This window comes from Equus asinus, chromosome 19, assembly GCF_041296235.1.
Source record: "Equus asinus isolate D_3611 breed Donkey chromosome 19, EquAss-T2T_v2, whole genome shotgun sequence".
In the NCBI taxonomy this organism is placed as follows: Eukaryota; Metazoa; Chordata; class Mammalia; order Perissodactyla; family Equidae; genus Equus; species Equus asinus.
The window spans coordinates 25,880,880-25,903,852 of record NC_091808.1 but is presented as its reverse complement, the minus strand read 5'-3'; the positions used below and the strand labels follow the sequence as shown (position 1 = coordinate 25,903,852).

The following is a 22,973-nucleotide window of genomic DNA, read 5'->3' as shown; positions in this document are numbered from 1 at the left end:
GTTTTTTGAGGAATCTTCATACTGTTTTCCACAGCGGCTATCCCAATTTACATTCCCACCAACAGTGCACAGGAGTTCCCTTTTCTCCACATCCTAGCCAACACTTGTTATCTTTTCTCTTTCTGATAATAGCCATTCTAACAGGTGTAAGGTGATATCTCATTGTGACGTCAATTTGCATTTTCCTAAGGATTAGTGATGTTAAGTACCTTTTCATGTCATTTCTTGACCACTTTGTCTGTCTTCCTTGGAGTAATGTTTATTTAAATCCTCTGCCCATTTTTTAATTAGGATTTTTTGTCATTGAGTTTTGTTATTGAGTTATGAATTCCTTACATACTTTGGATATTAACAGTTAATCAGATACATGATTTTTGTTGAGAAGTTTTGGTTATAGATTCCATCTCCTTACTTATTGGTCTGTTCAGAATTTCTACCTTTTCATGATTCAGACTTTGTAGGTTGTATATTTCTTGGTATTTATCCATTTCTTCTAGGTTTTCCAGTTTGTTGGCACGTAATCATTCATTGTAGTCTCCTATGATCCTCTGTATTTGTTGGTATCACTTGTAATGTCTCTTCATTCATTATAATATTATTTATTTGAGTCCTCTCTATTTTTTCCTTGGTAAGTCTAGCTGAAGGTTTGTCAATTTTGTTTATCTTTTCAAAAAACCAACTCGTAGTTTCACTGATCTTTTCTATTGTTTTTTTATTCTGTATTTCATTTTTATCTGCTCTGATCTTTGTTATCTCCTTCTCTCTGTCAACTTTGGGCTTAGTTTGTTCTTCTTTTTCTACTTCCTTGAAGTGCAATTAGGTTGTTTATTTGATATCTTTCTTTCTTTTTTTTTTAATGTAGGTTTTTATTGCTATAAACTTCCCTCTTAGCACTGATTGGCTGCATCACATAAGTTTTGGTATGTTGTGTTTCCATTTTCATCTGTTTTAAGATACTTATTGATTTCTCTTTTCACTTAATCTTTGACCCATTGGTTGTTTAGTAGTGTGTTGTTTAATTTCTACATCTTAGTAAATTTTCCACTTTTCCTCCCGTTATTGATCCTTAGTTTCATACCACTGTGGTCAGAAAAGATAATTGGTAAGATTTCAATCTTTCTAAATTTGCTAAGACTTGCTTTGTGACCTAACATATGATCTATCCTGGCGAATGTTCCATGTGAGCTTGGAAGAATGTGTATTCTGCTGCTGTTGGATGGAATGCTCTGTATATATCTGTTAGGTCCATTTGATCTAAAATATAGTTCAAGTCCAATGTTTCCTCACTGAGATTCTGTCTAGATGATCTATTCATTGTTGAAAGTGAGGTATGTAAGTTCCCTGCCAATATTGTATTATTGTTTATTACTTCCTTCAGATCTATTTAGGTGCTTTGTTGTTGGTTGCATATATATTTATAATTGTTACATCTTCTTGATGAATTGACCGTTTTATCATTATGTAATGACCTTCATTGTCTCTTGTTTCATTTTTCAATTAAAGTCTATTTTGTATGATGTAAGTATATATATGCCTGCTTGCTTTTGGTTTCTATTTTATGCTTTCTTCTTTTGCCTAAAGTAATTTGAGTAAGGCTTCTGTCACTAAAAGAACACTGGATTAGCTTCCCATTGCTGCTGTAACAAATGATCACAAACTTGATCACTTAAAACAATACAAATTTAGTCTCTTATAGTTCTTGAGGTCAGAAGTCCAAAATGAGTCTTAATGGACTAAATTCAAAGTATCAGCAGGGCTGATTCTTTCTGGAGGCCCCAGAAAAGAATTTGCTCATTGTCTCTTCAAGCTTCCAGAGGCCACTTTGGCATTCCTTGGCTGTAGCTACGTCACTCCAACCTCTGCCTCCAAGGTCATATTACCTTCTCCTTTGCCATAGTCAAATCTCCCTCTTCCTCCCTCTTATAAAGACATATGTGATTATATTTAGGGCCCTCCCAGATAACCCAGATTAAGCTTCTCATCTTAAGATCCATAACCTGATCACATCTGCAAAGTCCCTTTTGCCATATAAAGGAACATTCACAGATTCTGGGGATTGGGAGGTGGATATCCCTGGGGATCATTATAAAACTGTATTGCAGTAAGCTCTGAGAGTAGGAAAGGTTAGACTTGTATAAAGGGGAGTGGCAGAATAGGTCTTTGTAAAATGTAAGAACAAGTTACAACTATAAAAAGTTACAGGAGGTAAAAGTACAGGAATAAGTGGTAAGACGTACCCATTCACAATATTAAATAGGTTAAATAGACATTACCCAAAGCTTTGTTCAGTCTTAAATGTTCTAGTTATTATATCTCTGACTTGAGTAGGTCCTAGGAAGGAAATTCTGATGGGGGAGATGATAGGCAGCAGTGATAAAATATTAAAAAATCCTTGAATATTTTTAGAATACTGAGCATATTATAAAGTACCTTTCAGAAGGCACATTAACTATAAAAAAGAAAAATAAATCAATAAGAATTTTTTTGAAACTCAAAAGTAAATAAAATTTAATAGTACAATATATTGTCCTATAATTACTCAATTAATGTGTAAACTATCTTTAAATATTCCCTTCATTTTATTGAGTGTGTTACGTTAGTAGAGGGAAAAAAGAACACTACTTATGAGATGGTTTTTAAATTTCATTCTTTATCTTTGTCTCCCAGATCTGTTATTAAATATATGATTTTAAGTTACTCAATTGTGAATTTTCCTCCCATAAGTCCTTTTTGAGGGAGCAAACACTCACAAGAAGAAATGAATTGCCAGGATCTGGTGTGTTCAAATATGTTTCTGACTACAGAATAATAGGGAGAATGATAGGACATATGACAGAGTAGATAGAGTTCCTCAGAAGATTTCCCACGGACTCCTGCCTCAGAATGATCTGGTATATATTAAAAAGGCAGAATCCTGGGTCTTATACCACTATCTGTATTAGTTTTCTAGGGCTGGCATAACAAAATGGCATAAAATGAGTGGCTTAAAAATAGCAGAAATTTATTCTCTCACAGTTCTGAATTTCAAAATCAAGGTGTTTGCAGGCTTCTTCTTCTTGGGGGCTCAGAGGGAAAAGCCGTAGTTCTCTGCTTTGCTCCTAATTTCTGATGGTTGCTGGCAATCCTTAGTGTTCCTTGGCTTACACTGCCTAACTGCAGTCCTTGCCTCAGCCATCACTTGGTTATCCTCCCTCTGTGTGTGTGTATGTCTTCACAAGGATTTCTCTGTGTGTGTGTGTCTGCCTCTGTACCTCTTCTTCTCTTCTTATAAGGACACTAGTCAAATTGGATTAAGGGCCCACTCTACTCCAGTATAACCTCATCTTAATTGCATCTGCGACCATCTCTTCAAATAAGGTCACATTCACAAATACCAGCAGTTAGGACTTCAACACATCTTTTTGGGGGATACAAGACAAGCCACAACACTATCTAAACAACAATCTCGGGAAACTGGAGCCCAGACTCCTGCATTTTTAATAACTAAACTTTTTCCTTTAAAATTTCTCAACCACAGATCTAGAGGCAAGTCAGGTTAAAATGTTGACATTTGTAATAAAAACTGAGGCCTGCAGTAATGCTGACTTTTATTGTTGAGAGGTCCTCCATTCTTTCAGAATTTCCAGGTTGCAAAATAGAAGGGGTGTCATTTCTGAAACTGTAACTGCTTATTACCCTTTGAGAAGAGCAGAGAACATTTTGTAGCATGGTTAGTAATTAGACATTATGCTCTTTCAAATACAATATCAAAATCTTATTTGATTTTTTTTTACAAAGAATAGGTATTATTGTATTACCTTGGTAACTTAAAGAAGAAAATCTTAGAAGTACAATTAAGATTATCTATCTTTTTATTACTTAGAAAAATAGTGACCCACTACATTCTAAGTTACGTATTTTATGATTCTTACTGATCTGTGGTTTACTGAAAATGTAGCAAAGTTCATATATTTCTAAGTGAAGATTGGCTATGAGTCCCAAAGGATGATCCCTCTAACCTGGAAGCACTTTGTATGGAAATGCACGTTCAGCCAGGAGAGTATGGGCTGGACCAGGAGCACACAAATCAAAGGTGAGAATATAGACTGAGAGAAAGTAAGAAAATCTGTGACTGTAACAATATCTTCTTACAACAAGGTAAGCTTTAATTTATAATCAAATGTATTTTTCTATAATATACAACACCTTAGAGATGAAAATGATGGCAATATCAATTGTAGTGATTTTATAGAAAATCAAAATTCCTTGTGATGTTATAAAACGTAAAATGCTTACTATTTTGTAGTTATTGTCACTGTCATCAGAGAAAAACAAATAAAATAATGTATTAGGCAAACATTGTTTTATTCTCCATGGGTGTTAGACATCCTCTATTCCTTACTCAACAATTCTTTATTCCAATTAAATTCTTGACGTGCAGTGGCTCATCTTAAAATTGGATCATGATGCCATCCAGAGGGTCCAGTTATTAGCAATTAACTACAGTTTTGCAATTCCCTTTTTTAGATTCACGTTAAGTGAGGCGAAGTTTTCTACTATCAAACTTGAGGAACATAAAAATCACAGATAAATATAAAAGCTTATATTCTTTTTATAGTCTTTATATAAAAAAATGTATTCTCCATCACCAAATATTTGTCTCTGCAACCACTAACCTAAAATTCGTATTTCATGGGTATTTTTGTAAATCAATGTCTGTTACTTTATCATAAATCCAATCTTAAATATTTTAATTAGAAGGTAAAATGGAAAAATCTATTTAGGGGAGTCTCAAGCATAGACTTTTTTAATCTTTTAAAATCTCAGAAAATCATTTTTAAGTTCTTCAATGTCTAGGCTCCTATTAATAACTACTCTTGTTTCTTCCATGTCTACCACTGGTTGATGTGCTGCTTGAAAATTTATAATTCACCATCTTGATAATGTGAATTTTTCTTCTGCTTATAAAAAGAGAGCGCGCCATATTTCTCCTTCCTTTTTTGTTCCCCAAGAAGGAATTTTTCACTAAGCAAAAGTTAAATATTGTACCTTCACATCACATAATGTGAGTATACGTGTGCATATACTTTATAATATATTTTTATTTATTTATTTTTATTTTATTATTATTATGTTTTTGGTAAGGAAGATAGGTCCTGAGCTAACATCTGTGGCAATCTCCTTCTATTTTAGGTATGGGACACTGCCACAGCATGGCTTGATGAGCAGTATGTAGGTCCACACTCGGGATCCGAACCCGTGAACCCTAGGTGGCTGAAGCAGAGTGTGCAAACTCAACCGCCAAGCCACAAGGCTGGCCCCTATAATCTATTTTTAATTAAAAAGATCATAATTGTATAATAATAATAATAGCTAGCACTTAGTTTGAGCCAAGCATTCAATGAAGTGAGTACTATTATTAATTCCATTTTACAAATGATAAAACTGAGGTACAGAGATATTAAATAGCTTATCAAAGGTCAAACATCTAGTAAATAGTTTTGCTGGGATTAAAATCCAGGCCATTTGGCTCCAGAGTGTGCTCTTGAACATAATGCTATATAAGGTATGCTTCAGTAAATCAGCAGGTTTTCTTATGAAAATCAATCTCTTTATTTTGGGAAGAATAATGGTGCAATGAAGATGATAGATTTTGAAATCAGACAAAGTATTTGAATTCTGAATATGATTTTTAATAGCCCCAAACTTTGGAAATATTATGCAATTTTCTGAACATCTGCATACTCATCTGCAAAATGGGGATAATTATATTTCACGGGGGGTAGTGAAGATTAAATTAAATTATATAGATTGAGAGACAGAGTCTGGCACTTTTTTTGCTATTTAGTTGAAATAGGGAAGACGTCTAAAATCAGTGAGGAGAGATAGATTATTCAATAAATCATGTTTGATCAATATCCTAATCAACTGAAGATTCAAAAAAATGTATGCTATACCAAAACTTCCAGATGGATTAAAATTTTCAATATAGTTTTTAAAGTACTACTGGATGAAAAGGACTAAGACTATATCAAAATCATAAACATGAAAAATCCATCCACTTAACCAGATAAGAAACAAAATGTTTATTTATCAAAAGAAGAAAAGTTTAAAAATTACCTATGAGGGAAAGTTATTCATAACAAACTTAAAAGACAAAAACTTAACGTCTTTAATTTGTGATGAGCTCTTTTACATCCAGAAGGAAGGACCAACTCTCAAATTGAAAATGGATAAAGTTCATGACTAAGTAATTTATGAGAAATGAAATGTAAATGATCAGTTGACACATAAAAAGAGGCTCAATGTCAACCAAAAGAATCTAAATTTAAAAGACCTTTTTCATATTTTGATCACCAAAATTTAAAACCATATTTAATATCCAGTGTTGCAAAGAGTGGTGGAAAATATTCCTTATCAAACATTGCTTAGATTTAAACAGTTTAGGTTAAACTGATCCAGTATTTTTGAAAGATGATGATGTTCAATAGATATCAAAATTTATTATATATAACTTCATTTGCACAGAAACTCCCCTTCAAACTCCTCAGCCTAAGGAAATAACTGCACAGAGGAAAATCTTCATGAACTAGGATTCACAGTACACCAGGAGGAAAAATAGAGAAAAAGAAAAGAAGCTAATTTACCATTAACATGGCACTTGTTTAATAAACATTTTTGTATACAACTTATAAAATGAATAAGGAAGAGCTCTATACACTGGCATGGAAGACGTTCATAATACGTTAAGTAGAAGACATAGATTGCTAAACAGTATTTAGATACACATGGTATGATCCTGTTTATATATGAAATTATGTTTCATTATATACATCTATGTATATATAATATTTATGCACAAAAATTATATTATTTTTATATGTTTCAATTTTTTTATTTCTAACAATAATAAAGGTACAATTACAATTAGAAAATAAATATATTTCCATTTTGAAAAGTTAATTATGAATTTAGTTTCTCTTTTATTCTAGATTTAAGTATATAGGCACAAATTTAGACAGAGATGCCTGAGCTCTAATGTAACTTAGATTCTGAAAGATTGATGTAATATTTATCTCCTCACTGTTTATATTGCAGTGTTAAAAGTTTGCGCTTAAATATTTAAGAAATTTCAAATACTTTTATAAACCTACCCTAAAACTCCTTCCAACCAGCACTGTCGTTTTGTTCATACTATAACGTATAAATGAAGGAGGCAGGAAGTGCACTAGCTTTTCATGTCCTGGAGTTTCTCTCAACTTCAATCTCTTCAAACCATAAAGTCTGCTTTGAAATTTTTGACTTAAAAGAGTAAGATTGCTCAAGCCACTGTCACCCTTTATAGATAAGGTGAAGTTTTCCTTTTATTGTCATTACTGTTTTATATCATGTTGAACTCCAAAAAACACCATTAAAATCAAGGCTGCCTTTTCTTTTAACTTACCAAGTCAATACTTAGATTTAGATCAGAGTATTTTATGGTGACTGGGTTGTGTGTGTGTGTGTGTGTATGCATGGGTACGCGTTCCAGGGATGTGCACAAATGTATGTTGTGTGTGCATATGCATACACACATGCATGCTGTGTGTTTGTGTATGCATATGTCTTGCAGTGAATATGTGTGTTTGTCCATATCTTGTATGTGCATGCTATATTAAGAAAGAATATCTGAAAATGCAATATTTACAGTACACAAAATGAAGCAAATATTTAAGTTTTCCCATTTGCAGATAATATTGTGGATGATAAAAAGGCTTTAATCATATGTGGGCAACCATTGTAGGCTCCTTAATGGCAGCATCACCTCTGAGGCCAAGTTTACAGGGTAATTACATTTCTGCAAATGCAGGATCCAATGCACTCGAGACCGAAATCCAAATTTTGATAAATGGATTTCATGCAAAAATTGTTTATTCTAAGATGTTAAAAATGAAAAAGGATATGCTTAATTTTATACTATAGCACCACAAAACTGTGTTTCTCCTAACTGCTTCATTTCTTCCCCAAACTGCAAAGTCAACTCTAAGTGCACAGAACAAGAAATACGTTCACAGTCTGAAAAATGGCTAAATTTAGTCCAAAAGGCATAACACTGAAAATTGAAGAATATGTTAAATTTTTAGTTTATGGTTATTATTATTTATTTGCTTTTGGTTTTGGAGTAAAGAGATATGGAATCATTACAGAAATTTTTCTTATCTTGCTTTTTTACATTTAATTTCTTTTTGCCTTTTGTTTTTCCCATATGCTTTTGTATTCAGCTTTACGAAGGATAAAAGAAGTAAATGTTTGTGGGGCTTGTAAAATGATAAATTGGTCAAAGAGGAACATTTTTCTTTGTTTCTTTTATTTTTCTTTAGATATTTTTGTCTTCATAGTTAAATATTATCTTTGAAAGGTAGTAGTATTGTTTTGGTTTGGTTTTTGAAAGAAATAGAAGAAAAGAAGAGTAGAACTTTGACGAAGGGAAATATTTATAAAATAGTGTTGAAGAAGATTCTATTTTACTTTCACGAATAAAATACTTTGCCTGGGACGTGTACAAAAACAGACATAGTAATGTGGGGTAAGAAGCTTAAGTATTAGAGAAAAAGAAAAGCAAGTTTTCTGTCAGGAATCAGAAATAATCCAAGGTAAATGGAAGGATAACTCTCACTAGGGTGAACATGCATTTTTTGATACATAATAAGATTTTACATTTCTTGACTCTATGTGGAACAGAAGAATGTATAAGAACTCAAGTGCACTCAAACCAGGAACCTCATGTTGCAATAGATCTATTTTTTTTCTGAAAAATATTTTTAAGGATCCCAAACAGCTAACATGTGAGCTCTTCACAAATTGTAAGATATATTTTATGGAAATATGCTAGCTTGAGCTGCCTTAACCCCTTTCTGGAACAAGGTAAAGTATTCATAAATAAATTAATTCACTGACTGCCTATTAGTAAGCTTAAATCATTAAGAATTTATATTTTTTTAAAATGTCCTCTTCTCTTCATTCATATGTGCAAAAAATAAACTCAGTTATTATGTATGGATAGCCTTGTTGTTCCAATGGTGAGATCAAAGAAGTGAGAAGATATCCCGAGAGCAAAATGTTTCTTAGAGGATGTGACTTTTAAAAACGATTGTCTCATCATGACCACAACAAGAATATGCATTTCTAAACAGATTGCTTGAATTCTGAGCCTTTTTATCTGATGTTTATCAGTCAGTCAGACATGGTAGCGGCACTTGTAGGATTATGAGAGTAGTACTCAGTAGAAAAACAGGGAAGAAGTAAGTATTCATCATTGGAATGTCACAGCACAAGATGGAAAAGGCATCGTCATGTACCCACAAAAACATTGTCTGCTTCTGAGTAACAAAGAAGTGAAAGAGGGGATCAATAAGTAGCAAAGTGAATGAAAAAAGAGAGAGTGACATGTCTATAGAAATGAATTTATGAAACGAACTTTCTTCTTGAACAGAAAACTCCATGAACAGCATTTTTTACACATTTCAGAAGAACGTCTATGTTTTCTCCACCACCCACAATGGCAAATATTCTATGTTATCAAATTCACTGAAAACAAAAAGCAAAGAGGACACTCGACAGCATGGATTTCCACAAACTGATTGGATCCAAGGAATTACCCAGGATGCTTATTAAACGTTTAGATTCCCAGGATCCACTTAACACATCTATTGAAAATAACTCTCCACAGGAGGGTTCTTGTGACTAGGCAAGATTTGCAAACATGTAATATATTATAAAAACATGTAATATGTTATAAAAGGCATCTATTATGATTATTTTATACCAACCCTTTTTGAGGGTTGAGAAAAAGAGGGCAACAATTCTGACCCACTGTTCTTTTTAACTCTTTGTTGCAAAGTAGAACAGGGGAACTGTTTTAAGGTTTCCATGTTTTAATGTCTCGGTAATGTACTTACTACAGTTTTCAGCTTTCCTGTTGTCCCGGATCACTATTCTTTGGTTGATAGTGCTGAAGAGCGTTGTCCAGTTAATGGTGTGATAATAGCACAGGTTGCTGTTGTCTGTAATGTAGATGTTTCCTGCACTGATTTCCTTCAGGGACTGGAATTGGAGAGAAGTGATGCCCTGTTGCTTGAGGATAAGCAAGGAGAGGCCACTAAAGAGAAGGGAGGGAGAAAATGGAACAGTGATAAGTATTTTCTCACCATGATAGGCATTCTTGAAGTAAAATAAGGATGTTACACCTTACTCCAAAAATAACGTTAATAGAGCATAAAAAGAGATTCAATCAACAAATCTGTGCTGAGACTATTTCTTTACATGCTATATACTGAAAGTTTTAAAAGGAATCATTTGACTCTCAAAAGGAAAATGTTCATTTTTTAGAGGTATGGATATTAATGATCTCTCTAACCCCATCTATACATTTACCACTGACATATCTGCTTACTGCTTCCTCGCTACTTCACAAAATTTAAGTTCCTCAAGGATGAAATTCTGAATTAAGACTAAACAATTAAATAAATGTTTATGGAATGAGTGTTCATCTACCCAAAGTAAGACGTTAATTCTACTCTAATTATTTAATAGATCTAGACATGCTTTCAGAGGGTAAATATTGCAGAGAATGATATGTATATTTAGCTTTCATTTATATCTCAGAAACCAAAGTGTAATTGTAATAGTTGAGGAATGTAAAAGTAAGGATAAGAGATATTAAAAATTTTAAAAAGAATGAAATTAAACTAAAATTTTAAACAATACTCAGAAGGCTTGAACAACTGGGGAAAGCATCTCTAAAAGTTAAATAACAACTACACTGGAAGCAAATTATCATTTCAAGGAAATTATTTCTATTTCAACACAGTCCACATTCTGTAATTAAATTCCTTTTCCATTCTCTAAAGAATAAATGTGTTTTGCACATTCCAATCAACTAATGAACATTATTTTACGTTTTGTAGATCAAAGCTGTCCCCTTTTATTTCAATTATAAATCTAAATATTCTTTGCTGTTAATACTCAGATTTTTTTCCATATGTTATATATATAAACACACGGAGAACTATATGTATACATATATATATATATATAAAACTTATGTGTTTGTATGTGTGTCTGTACTCAACTGAGGTCTAATTCATTCTCTCAAAATTTGCCCCCATGATAACCACATTGAGTTATTAATTACAGTGTGAACATAATAATGCCTTCACAGATTTATAACAATTTGTCCAATGGTTAGTAAAAGTTGGCTGCATATGGCACTTGAATAGATTGTATCTCTCTATCCTTTTTTATTAAGCATCTTTCCCCTTTACATTTTAAAACCTCTTACAAATATACCCGTATTAACAGCAAAATTCAATGGACTATCTGTGAAATATTGTTAGAGAATATTTGATGACAGTATTGATTTTAGGCATCTTTTACATTTAGGCAGAAAAATTAAATCAAAATCTGTGTACATAAATCAACTTTTAACTGTCCATAAATAAGAATTTCATGTAGATGAAATCTGAAATAAAATAAAACAATGGCTTAAAATATTAACCCATATTTTCTTTTATATGAATAAAAAATATCAACCTTGGAACTTTAGAACAGTGTCCTTCTGAGCCCTAACATTTCTGTCCAGTATTAACCCGCACTGATGTAAGGTGGTTGACTAATTCTTAAAACATCAGCCCCACGATGTGTTGTTCAAATGATAGCACCAGAGATAAAATGAGAGCCTCCTGATCAAACAGCATTTGTATCCCACACACCTAAGCCATTGCCAAGTCATCCAACTCCATCTTTTAATTATGATAACACAGCTCAAAAAGAAGCTTCACTTTTATGGTTCACATCACGCATTCCATATCTGCAAAACACTGACATTACTTTAAGTGATAGGCGGTTGAAAAATCAGACTGTGCATTTTGTATATTTTAAAGAAGAATTAGGGATATTTTTCATTGAGTTTACTTTTGGAATTAAGAGTGGAAACCCAATATTTCTGAAATCAGTAAATCAATGAGGCTGATGGGTTTGACGTAATGTACACAAGGTTCTAACTCCTGAAATCTGGAAGACCTGCAGCTTTGAACATATGTACGTACCTATAGAGTACTCTTCCACCAATGGTCACCAGGTTAGAAAAAACACTGAAGTCGGTCATGTTTGGGGGCCATGATTGGATGTTCAAGAAACCTACAAAAGATAAGGGTAGTAAAAAAAAATCTCAGAATATCATTGTCTTAGTTACAGTGTTTAATACTGATCATTCTTGAAATATGGTGAAAATATATTGAAAGGCAGGAGGTAGGAAAGGGCAGTGAAGATCCTATTTTTGAACCATTCTAGCTCATATTTCTTCTTCCAAGATTGAGTGTCTTACTCAAAGTTTCTGGGCTGCAATGTTCAATAGATAATGAAGATCAAGATAATGAGCACTAAGAATCTATGTTTCTCAGACATATGGAATCATATAACTGTATATGCTAAGATTTAAATGATTCTTAATTTGATTCATTCTTCTAAAAGCAAAAGTATTTAGTCTAGATAAAGAGAAAAATATAGTTTCAATTTCTCTGAAGTCCTTTAGCACTTTATCTGTACACTTATGACATGAGTTGTCTACCTTGCATTCGAAGGCATTTACATACAAATCTAACACTCCTCATTTGATTTTACATTCTTTGATAGCAAATACATGTCTGATGCATGTCTATGGTCCCCATACCACCTATGATAACAGCCCTGAATATATTCAGGGCTCAATAATATGTGCTAAATGAATGCTACATGTTATGCATGTTCAATAGAGCTTCTTATGAAAAAGTAAATAGAAAAACATGGGTGCAAAGATCAGTTGACACTTGCAAAAACAGTAACATCAAAATTTCAGGGAAATTTAATTTTTTAAATTCTGCAGGCTTTCGTGCTCTTTGATTGGAAGAATTAACATAGTTAAAATGTCTGTACTTCCTAAAGCAGTCTACAGATTCAATGCAATCACTATCAAAGTTCCAACAACATTTTTCACAGAAATAGAAGAAAGAATCCTGAAATTTATATGGAACGACAAAAGACCCTAAATAGCCAAAGCAATGCCAAAAAAAGAGCAAAGCTGGAAGCATCACAATCCATGACTTCAAAATATACTACAAAGATATGGTAACAAAAACAGCATGGTACTGGCACAAAAACAGACACACTGATAAATGGAACAGAGTCAAGAGCCCAGAAATAAAGCCACATATCTATGGACAGCTAATTTTAGACAAGGGAGCCAAGAGTATACAACGAAGAAAGGAGAGTTTTTTTCAATAAATGGTGTTGGGAAAACTGGACAGCCACATGCAAAAGAATAAAAGCAGACCGTTATCTCACACCATACACAAAAATCAATTCAAAGTGGATTAAAGACTTGAATGTTAGATCTGGAAACATTAAACTTCTAGAAGAAAACATAGGTAGTATGCTCTTCGACATTGGTTTTAGGAGCATATTTTCGAGTACCATGTCTGATCAGGAAAGGGAAACAATAGAAAAAATAAACAAATGAGACTACATCAAACTAAAAAGCTTCAGCACAGCAAAGGAAACCATCAACATAACAAAAAGACAACCTAAGAACTGGGAGAAGATATTTGCAAGCCATATACCTGATAAGGGGTTAATATCCCACATACATAAAGAACACATACATCCCAACAACAAAAAACTAACAACCCACTTAAAAAACGGGCAAAAGATCTGAACAGACATATCTCCAAAGAAGATATACATATGGCCAACAGGTACATGAAAAGATATTCAACATCATTGGCTATCAGGGAAATGCAAATCAAAACTACAATGAGATATCACCTCACTCTGGTCAGAATGGCTATAATAAGCAAGACAGGAAACAACAAATGTTGGAGAGGATGTGGAGAGAAGGGAACCCTTCTTCACTGCTGGTGGGAGTGCAAATTGGTGCAGCCACTATGGAAAGCAGTATGGAGTGTCCTCAGAAAATTAAGAATAGATCTACCATATGATCCAGCTATTCCACTGCTGGCTATTCATCCAAAGAACTTGAAAACACAAATGCATAAAGATACATGCACCGCTGTTCATCACAGCATTATTTCCAATAACCAAGACTTGGAGGCAACCTAGGTGCCTATCAAGGGGTGAATGGATAAAGAAGATGTGATATACACACACATGGAATACTACTCAGCCATAAGAAATGATGAAATCCAGCCATTTGTGACAACATAGATGGACCTTGAGGGTATTATGCTAAGTGAAATAAGTCAGAGGGAGAAAGTCAAATGCAGTATGATCTCACTCACAAGCAGAAGATAAAAACAGTGACAAACAAACACATAGAAACAGAGATTGGGTCTGTGGTTACCAGAGGGGAATGTGGGAGGGTGGAGGGCAAAAGAGGGATTAGGCACATGTGTGTGGAGATGGATTGTAATTAGTCTTGGGTGGTGAACATGATGTAATCGACAAAGAAATAGAAATCTATGATTATGTACACCTGAAATTTATATAATGTTATAAACCACTGTTACTGCAATAAGAAAAGAGTAAGAAAAAAAACGTTCTGTGAGCTTTCAAAACATGTACAAATGCTAAGGAGTAAAGACACTCATCATTTAAAGTGACATGCGTTTTAAAAACTAGAATTTGATTGAAAATGAGTTGCTGATTCCAACATTGTGTAATATTTTCAAGAAAACACTAAAATTCACATAGTTCATAGCACAAAAATCACACTTTAAAAATTACCTGTTATCTCTCGGACGGTCCGAAAGACATTCAGTTTCTCTGGGTCTATGGCTTCAATTGCATTGTAAGGGTCCCTAGAGAATCAAGAAGAGATGCAGCCAAATAGAAGATTAGATACAGTGGTGAAAATATGAAAAATGTAACAACAGTTACTTCATTCAAACTGAATTTTAATTAGCAATAGGAAGGTTAGCAATGTCTTGTCCAAATTTTTCTATGATAGATGTGGAGGGAGATTAAAATGTGCTTTGAGGATATTTTTGACAACACACAATATGAATTCATCAAAGGCTATTCCAGATGTAGAGGAATAGTTCAGTTTGACTATCCTAAAGAAACTACAAATATAGCAATTCTATTTATGAGTCATTTTATTTTATTTTGCCTTTAAAAGTTTATTCTTACTGAGGAAAATATACCCTACAAATAAATTATTTTATGGTGAGAATAATTGCCTTTTGGTCAGCTCAAACCATTCTAAATTGCTAAGAGCACCTGTAATTTCATAGAAAGGATAAAAACAAGCACATGAAGTCAATTTTCTTTTGCTCTATCTTCACATTTATCTATTAGCGGATTTTCACAATATTCATAATATTGTATGAAAGTTACTCTTTATATGGATTATTTAGAGTAATCTTGTTTCTGTTTTATTTATACTCACTTTTTTAACATAGGATCTATTTGCTTCCATCTATATGAATCATACTAACGTTTGAAAACAAAATTTACAACAAATTTAATAATACTCAAAAGGTGTTGTAAATTCTGGAGATTATTAAAGATACCATCTCCTAAGGCATAAACATATTTTTATAATTAACGTTATTGCTATGTAGATGCCCTGTCTTTTCAAAAATGAACATAAACCATCTTTTAAAATCAAATATCTAACGGAATTTTTTCAGAGTTTTTCATCTTAAGAAAATTATTTTTCATGTATAACATACTGATCATACAAAATAATTACATACTTGAATATTAAGCCAAACATAAACATAATATCAAACATTTCTCAGTAGTTCAAGTAATACTTTTCATTCTTTTAAAGAATATGTAATATTTTTTGAAAAGTTTTATTACTTTAAAAGACATTCTGTGCTATTCTGGGCAACTATTAGTATATGCCCTTCAGAGAAAAACTAAATTCTATTCATCGGCCACTTCTCTAAGAGAAATCAAACCTTCCAAGAACAATGAACTGAGGCGTTTTTAGAAGCATGTATCCACCTGTAGGAATCCTTGCTATGGACATCTGTTGTTTTACCAGTCTTTGAAAACCTTCTTTTTTGTATGGGAATAACCACTAGGATACAGTGATCCATCGGATGCAGTTTTAATAGGGCTGTCAGTCAAGGTGCTCCACAGTCTCCTGCCAAACAGATAGGCATACACCCTATCTCATGGGAATCTGAGGCTGAGTCCATTGGCATCTATTCATCCCAGCATTAGAGCCTTGAGAAGACTGTTAGTTCCAGCCACCTTGATCTCTGGAACCACCTTGGACTGGCTCTGTCAACTTGGTTCATCAGCATATTCTTCTGTACTGTGAACCAACCTTTATCTTTAAAGAAAAAAAATCTTTGCTTGATTAAATTACCATTTCAAACTAAGCAGTGTAATCTATTCAATATCCTACTAGTTTAACCTGGAGTGCTATAGAAGGCTTGGAGAAACACTGTAAAAAAGTTTCCCCAGGGGCCGGCCGGGTGGCACAGCGGTTAAGTGTGCACGTTCCACTTCAGTGGCCTGGGGTTCGCTGGTTCGGATCCTAGGTGTGGGGACATGGCACTGCTTGGCAAGCCATGCTGTGGTTGGCATCCCACATATAAAGTAGAGGAAGATGGGCACGGATGTTAGCTCAGGGCCAGTCTTCCTCAGCAAAAAGAGGATTGGCAGCAGTTAGCTCAGAGCTAATCTTCCTCAAAAAAAAAAAAAAATTAGTGGATTTCGCCACTGTAAAATAGAAAAAGTTTCCCTGTAATTCACTCATACACAATTAAGAGTTTTTTTTAACGTGACATGAGTATCTCTCAAAAGCTTAAAGTCTAAATTAAATGTGCTGGCAAACTTGCTCTATTTATAATTGAAGATACATAGAATGAATAATTACTCCTTTGATGAATATGAAGCCAAAAAATTAAGTTCACCACGTGGGAAAACTCTTGTTGTTATCATTTTCTAATGTGCAAAGGCTTTTGTATGCAGAAGAAATATCAGCATTGCAGTAGTAGGATGAGCTTTCAACATTTGTTCTTTGAAGAAAAACAGTGTAGAGAACAGCTCTGATCACATAATCAAATATTCTGGCTTTATTGAAAAACACTCAAAATTCAGGGCAAGCCCACACTAATAGGGTCTGTCCAAACGTTTACTGAGAACACTTCCAGGTTGCCAGGAATGAAATGAATTCTGGACAGTGGACCACAGAAATTTTATATGCTTAATTTTAGAGATTCAGGACTCTAATAAAATAAGTTGGCAGAATCTCACTTACTGCCTTCAAAGTACCTCTAGGGAGTTTCATCCTACAGCCACTTGAAATCCACAATACTTTAAAAGCTCGAACTTCCCTAGCTCAATTCAGAGCCATGAGAAAGAACATTGTGTTCACCCTGTCATAGTGTTTGGTGATCCAAAATAAAGCTCAGGATAAAGGAGGAGAAACATGTTTTTACAATTCCATTGAAATCACTCTATTTTTTCACCAAACCCATTATCTCTTTTCCATTATCTATCACCTAAGCACTTTGCTGTGGGTGTCTCATTGTGACAGCATGAACGTGCTTATATGGTGAGCGTTTTGTTGCTCTAAGAACACCGACATGAACAATGTCAAACACGACAAGATGTGAAAGAGGATTATTGCTGAAGATAACCCTAAACACTGAGTTTTAAGGGCAGTTCCCATTCTAAATAAGGAAATAAGAGTGTCCAGTCTATTTCTGGCAAAGGCACTATTGTGCTATATACCGAACACGTCAATTAACTTCCTTGAGCTCTTTTATTCATTAAAATTTTAATTGACAAATTGACAGCAAATTTATTTTTTTGCAGAAACTTGTTTTTGAAAAGTATAATCTCATTTAATTATGAATTTTGCCTTTCTATTGAGTTTAAAGAAATACCTCAGCTATTTTAATCAAACCACACATCCTAATAAAAACTAGTTAGTAGAAGATTGAGGGTATGGGAATGAAGCGAAATAAACATTTCTTTAATTGACTAGAAAAGTTTTTTCTTTATAATACTCCATATTATTCACCTTTAAAATCTCTCCCTCTTCATACACGTGCACACACACAGATTACATACGTGAATACACATATGCCTATGCATACATGTCTCAGGCCTAGTGAGTTAACTGTCTGTTAATACTTTCCAAAGATGAAAGGGAGAGGCTTAGAATACACGTTTCATGCTAGTGTGAGACTAGGAATGAGGAACATACCATATTTTACTTATATCTTTGTTCTGGGAAATGCCTTATATATTTTGCTTGGGACACAATAATATTAATTATCATGTTAACATTTAAATATTCTGAGTTTAAGTGCTATAATAGAGAATAAATAAAAATCTTCTGAACTAAGTATGATTTATCATAAAGAAAATATTGTCATGAAAGTAACTTTGCCTTTATTTGGTTTCTAATAGTCTATAAAATAATATCTGTTGCACTATATGCTGTGCTAAAAACGAGACATATATTAAGATTTTCTTTTGCACTGTCTTCTCCTCCTGCTTTGCTGTTTTCTTTTTTTAAATTTTTTTTGTTTTGGGGGATTTTTTTTTATTTTTGTTACTTTTGATTCTTTCTCTCCCTCTCCCTCTCTGTCCTCCCTACCCTCTCTCTCTCTCTTTCTCTCTCTCTCCCTCTGCCTCACTCCTTGCCCCAACTCTTTCTTTTTTATACCATTTTATTAAGGTTTCACTGTATTCCAAGTATTTGGCTGAACACTTAAAAACAATTTGTGTTTATAATCCCCACAACAACCAGAGGAAGTAGGTATTTATTATTAATTCAGTTCTCAACTTTACATTGTGGAAATGGCGTGTTTGACATGTAATGGAAGCCCCCCAACTCAATGCGGATTGTCCATGGTGGGGCCTCAAATCAAACTCCAGTCTAGTCTGGATCAAGTTACTCAAGGAGAAAATCTAATTCTCATTTTTAAGAGAAGCTTGGTTTACCTTTCTATTTTCATCCATCTGAGTTGATCTTTCTGTTAGTCACTTTTCAACTGGACGAATTAGCAAGGTTGATCTCCTTGAAAGTCTAATGTTTTGTAATGATTCTTCTCATAAACTCGTGAATGTATGGTCCTTATTGCACAATATATTTTTATACCTTGAAATACCTGCTTTCTGTTTTTGCATTTATTTATTAATATTTCCCCTATTCTAGGCCTTAGCTGAAGGAGAAGATGTAAAACCATTTTATAATTAGTACAAATCTAGAGTTTTGATAAATATGTTCCATAATGAACCAGGACTAAAATAACTATTCTGAACCACACTAAGCCAGCTCTTTTACAAACCTTCCCACCTGTGCTTTATCTATAAGAAGGTTAACCAGGGGCTGGCCCTGTGGTCTAGTGGTTAATTTTGGCATGCGCTGCTTTGGCGGCCCATGCTTGGTTCCTGGTGCAGACCTACACTGCTCATCAGTGCCCATGCTGTGACAGCAACCCACATACGAAATACAGGAAGATTGGCACACATGTTGGCTCAAAGTGAATCTTCCTCAAGCAAAAAGAGGAAGATTGGCACAGATGTTAGCCCAAGGCGAATCTTTGTCACACAAAAAAAGATTAACCATCAGCAGGTTGCTTTTGTTGGTTCATAATCCTTCTACTGGCACAAAGTTCTTGCAGTGGTCCTCAGTGGGGGCAGTACCGCTCCACTAAAGGGAGGCTGGGGCACTTGCAGAGGTGTTTCAGTTGTAACAGAGACTGAGGGATACTTCGGGCTTTAGTAATCCCAAACCAAGGAAGTGAAATGTCTTTCACAGCAAAGGATCGCCTCATGTCTTGAACAGCCTTAAAATGTCCCACTCAATTTAGGACCTCATGTGCACAGACTTCATAGTTGCTAGTATTTGTCAGTAATTCTGTAGTCATGTTGCCTCTATTTCAATAAAACTTATTTCCCTGCACTTCTTGCACAGAATGAGTTGTTTTATTTCTTATAAATCCTAACTTTCATTACAAGTAAGTAGAAGCTGGGCATTTTCCTATCAATACATATTTTAATGTATTGTAACATTATGCATTACTTTTCTTGTTTCTTCTTTAAATTACAACTGGAGAATTATAATGACTTTATAAAATTATGTATATAAGTAGGCTATCTTATCTATGATTTTGATTTCAGCATTGAACAGGGAGTGTTAAAATGCTTAATATTTAAAAGATGGATGTTGGGTCTGATTGGGATGAAAAGCACTCATCTAGTGAAATTCATGAGACTGTGTTCTCAAATTTTTCCACACACTGATGGATTTGAGGCCAATTCATTGACTACATCCATGTAGAACCAGGCAATGTGAATCAAGTGGCTATGTCTTCTTATTTTTCAGAATATAGTGTTAACATGATATGATCTTTCATTAACGATGATATTTCATTTTAAAATAGTTAAAATGTGGATATATTGTTCTGCTAAATGTTATATATGAGTTAAATTACATAGATACACTTCTCCTACCTGATGGGGCCAAGAAGTTGAAGACAGCAATGTGAAGGATTCAGAGGAGCAGAGGGGACTATGCTAAATTCAATTGAATATGTCCCATCTCAAAATGGTTAGTACTATCCAGCTCCAACATATTGTTGCCATGTAAGAATGTAGGTTAAGAGCAACCAAGTCCACATATTTCTAAAGAGAAGTTTGAAATCTTGACCTTATTTAAAAAATAAAACACTTCTTGGGCCAAATATGACATATCTGGGACAGAAAGTGAATACATATTATAATATCTGGTATAGACCCACATTAAAAGCTTCATTTTAAAATAAAGAAATGCTTAATGCAATAAGACCTACAGTAATTTATTTGAATGGAAAGAAACACTTTGTTCTATTTCTCTTACTGTTTTTATCTGTACATATTTATTCACAATGTGTTAAATTATTTTGCTGCTAGAAATGATGTGATATAAATTTAAAGTAAGATTTTGAGTTGAAATTTGTGAGTGATATTCTTTATCTGTAGCCTGTAGCACTAATATTTAGGGATTAAGTAGTAATATAGACAAATAAATAAAATATGAATTAAAAATATTGACATTTGTATTGCGATTGAAAGCATACAAACTTGGTCATTTTCCCAGTTAAAATCAGTGGGTGGTTCTGTAATGAAATAGCCCAGAGAGTGTTACAATTTTCACTGCTAAAATTAAATTCATTAAGTAGATCTTTTATAAGAGTACTAACTTCCCAATCTAAGAAAAAAGAGAAAAAGATACATTAGGAAAAAGAGAATTCCTGAAAGCTCAGGAAAATGTGAGCTTACTGATTTGTTTTCTGTGAGATACATTTTTAAAGGAATATTAATATATGTTGTCTTGAACTAATCAGTTAGGAATTTGAATTCCCCATTTCACTCATCGATATTCTCTCCCTAAACAGACCTAAAAAAAGGTCAAGCTTGCTGAAATCTATAGATTTAAGAAGAATGTCTTACAAATATGTTGTAGCTTATCTATGAAGTTATATTTTCAAAGCTAATTAGGCACCAAACTCATAAGCTGGATGTATCCCAAAACTTTGGTTTATGATCACTGCTGGTGAAATCTGGCATTTGATTTTGTTGGAGAAAAGCATTTATATAGAACAGAACTTTTCTCGGTCAAAAGGAACCAAACAGACAAAGCTAAAGAATCTCTTCAGTTTTGTTTAGACTTCGTAAAATAATATTCTACAAAAATTTAATACTGACCCATGAATACCAGTGACAAGGAAGATCAAATTCCCATTGATTTTGGTGCAGTTTATGAATTTGTCAATGTTACTGGAATCCACAGTCTGAGCTGACAGTAGTGATCCCGTGCCAATGCCATCGCAAGCTGTAGAAACGAGACTCACAGTCAGGGAGTTGAAAAACTGTTTTTCAGTCCATAAATCATTGCATTTTCATTATAAAAATGAAAAAAATTCATCATAAGAAATAAATTTTCTAACAAATAAAATAATAATTCTTTCACGCAACATTTACTACTGGGCGTGCTTTAAAATACTGTCCTTGCATTTTAGTCTAGTGACTATGATTTGTAAGAATTACATTTTATAATAGGACCCAGTGTGCATACGCAACACTTACATACCCTGACTACAAAAAAGTCACCTATTTTAAAATCCATCCTAAAATATCATTTTTAATAATTTTAAACACTGGTCACTTTAGTAAAATAATTTCATAGCCTAATGATGGTCTGCAACCTGTGGTTTTAAACACACCAGTCTAATTAAGAATAGATGTTAAACAGAGTCCTACTGATGTGAGTGGTAACCAGAATCAAGAGCCATTCAAATATTCATAGTTAAATTGAGTATTACCTGTGCTCTCTGAAGGCTCCACTTAAAAAACAAACAAGCGAAAATGTATACGTGTGTGTGGAGAAAGAGTCCAAAAGTAACTCTAAAGTTCACCGTTTTTACAGGCACTCTTTGATGCCTTGGAAAGCTTAATAACGTTTGGAAAAATTAGGCCACTTTCATCCTGCTCAATTTAAGCTTCATTCCAGCAAGGGATTTGAGCACCCTAGCTGGAGCGATTTCTTCTTCCACTAAAATTCTATAATATGAATTATCTGCAACATTTATTTAACACACGGTAAATGTTGTCATTTCATGTATCTTATCTTTCAAAACATTTTTTAGACCTGGAAATAAATGTCACGTTGCATGTCTCTTTGTGTCATCTTTCATGCATAGCAGATCATTATGCACACAGTGGCAAGCAACTAAGATGTGTTCTTGATGCTAAAACAATCATGTGAACTGTTCCGCATAGCTTCTAAGATTCGCTACCTATAGGATGAAATGCAACTTTACTTTTTAGTCCCTATCAAAGTTAACTCTGAGTATTATCTGTATCCTTTTAGTATATATCATTCAAAACCAATAATACACACTGTTACAACAATTGATACTTTGGGGAACTGTTCAAAGTCATAGAAAAGTGTGCGTGGGAAGATTTGGTGGTACGAGAGCTGTGTTCCGAGAGACTAACTT

The 22,973-nt window shown here is 33.7% G+C and overlaps 1 protein-coding gene across 8 annotated transcripts in view; it reads right to left on the bottom strand.

Annotated features, from left to right (window-relative positions):
* The window catches only part of ERBB4 (erb-b2 receptor tyrosine kinase 4), a 1,100,930-nt gene that overhangs the window by 292,169 nt on the left and 785,788 nt on the right, over window positions 1-22,973 (bottom strand). For all 8 annotated transcript variants that reach the window (XM_070489795.1, XM_070489798.1, XM_014851360.3 and 5 more), the window contains 4 exons: window positions 21,679-21,805; window positions 14,737-14,810; window positions 12,066-12,156; window positions 9,918-10,117 (listed from right to left, as the gene is read on the bottom strand). In XM_070489795.1, coding sequence (XP_070345896.1) covers window positions 9,918-10,117; window positions 12,066-12,156; window positions 14,737-14,810; window positions 21,679-21,805 — 492 coding nt within the window. The remainder of the gene's footprint in view (window positions 1-9,917; window positions 10,118-12,065; window positions 12,157-14,736; window positions 14,811-21,678; window positions 21,806-22,973) is intronic.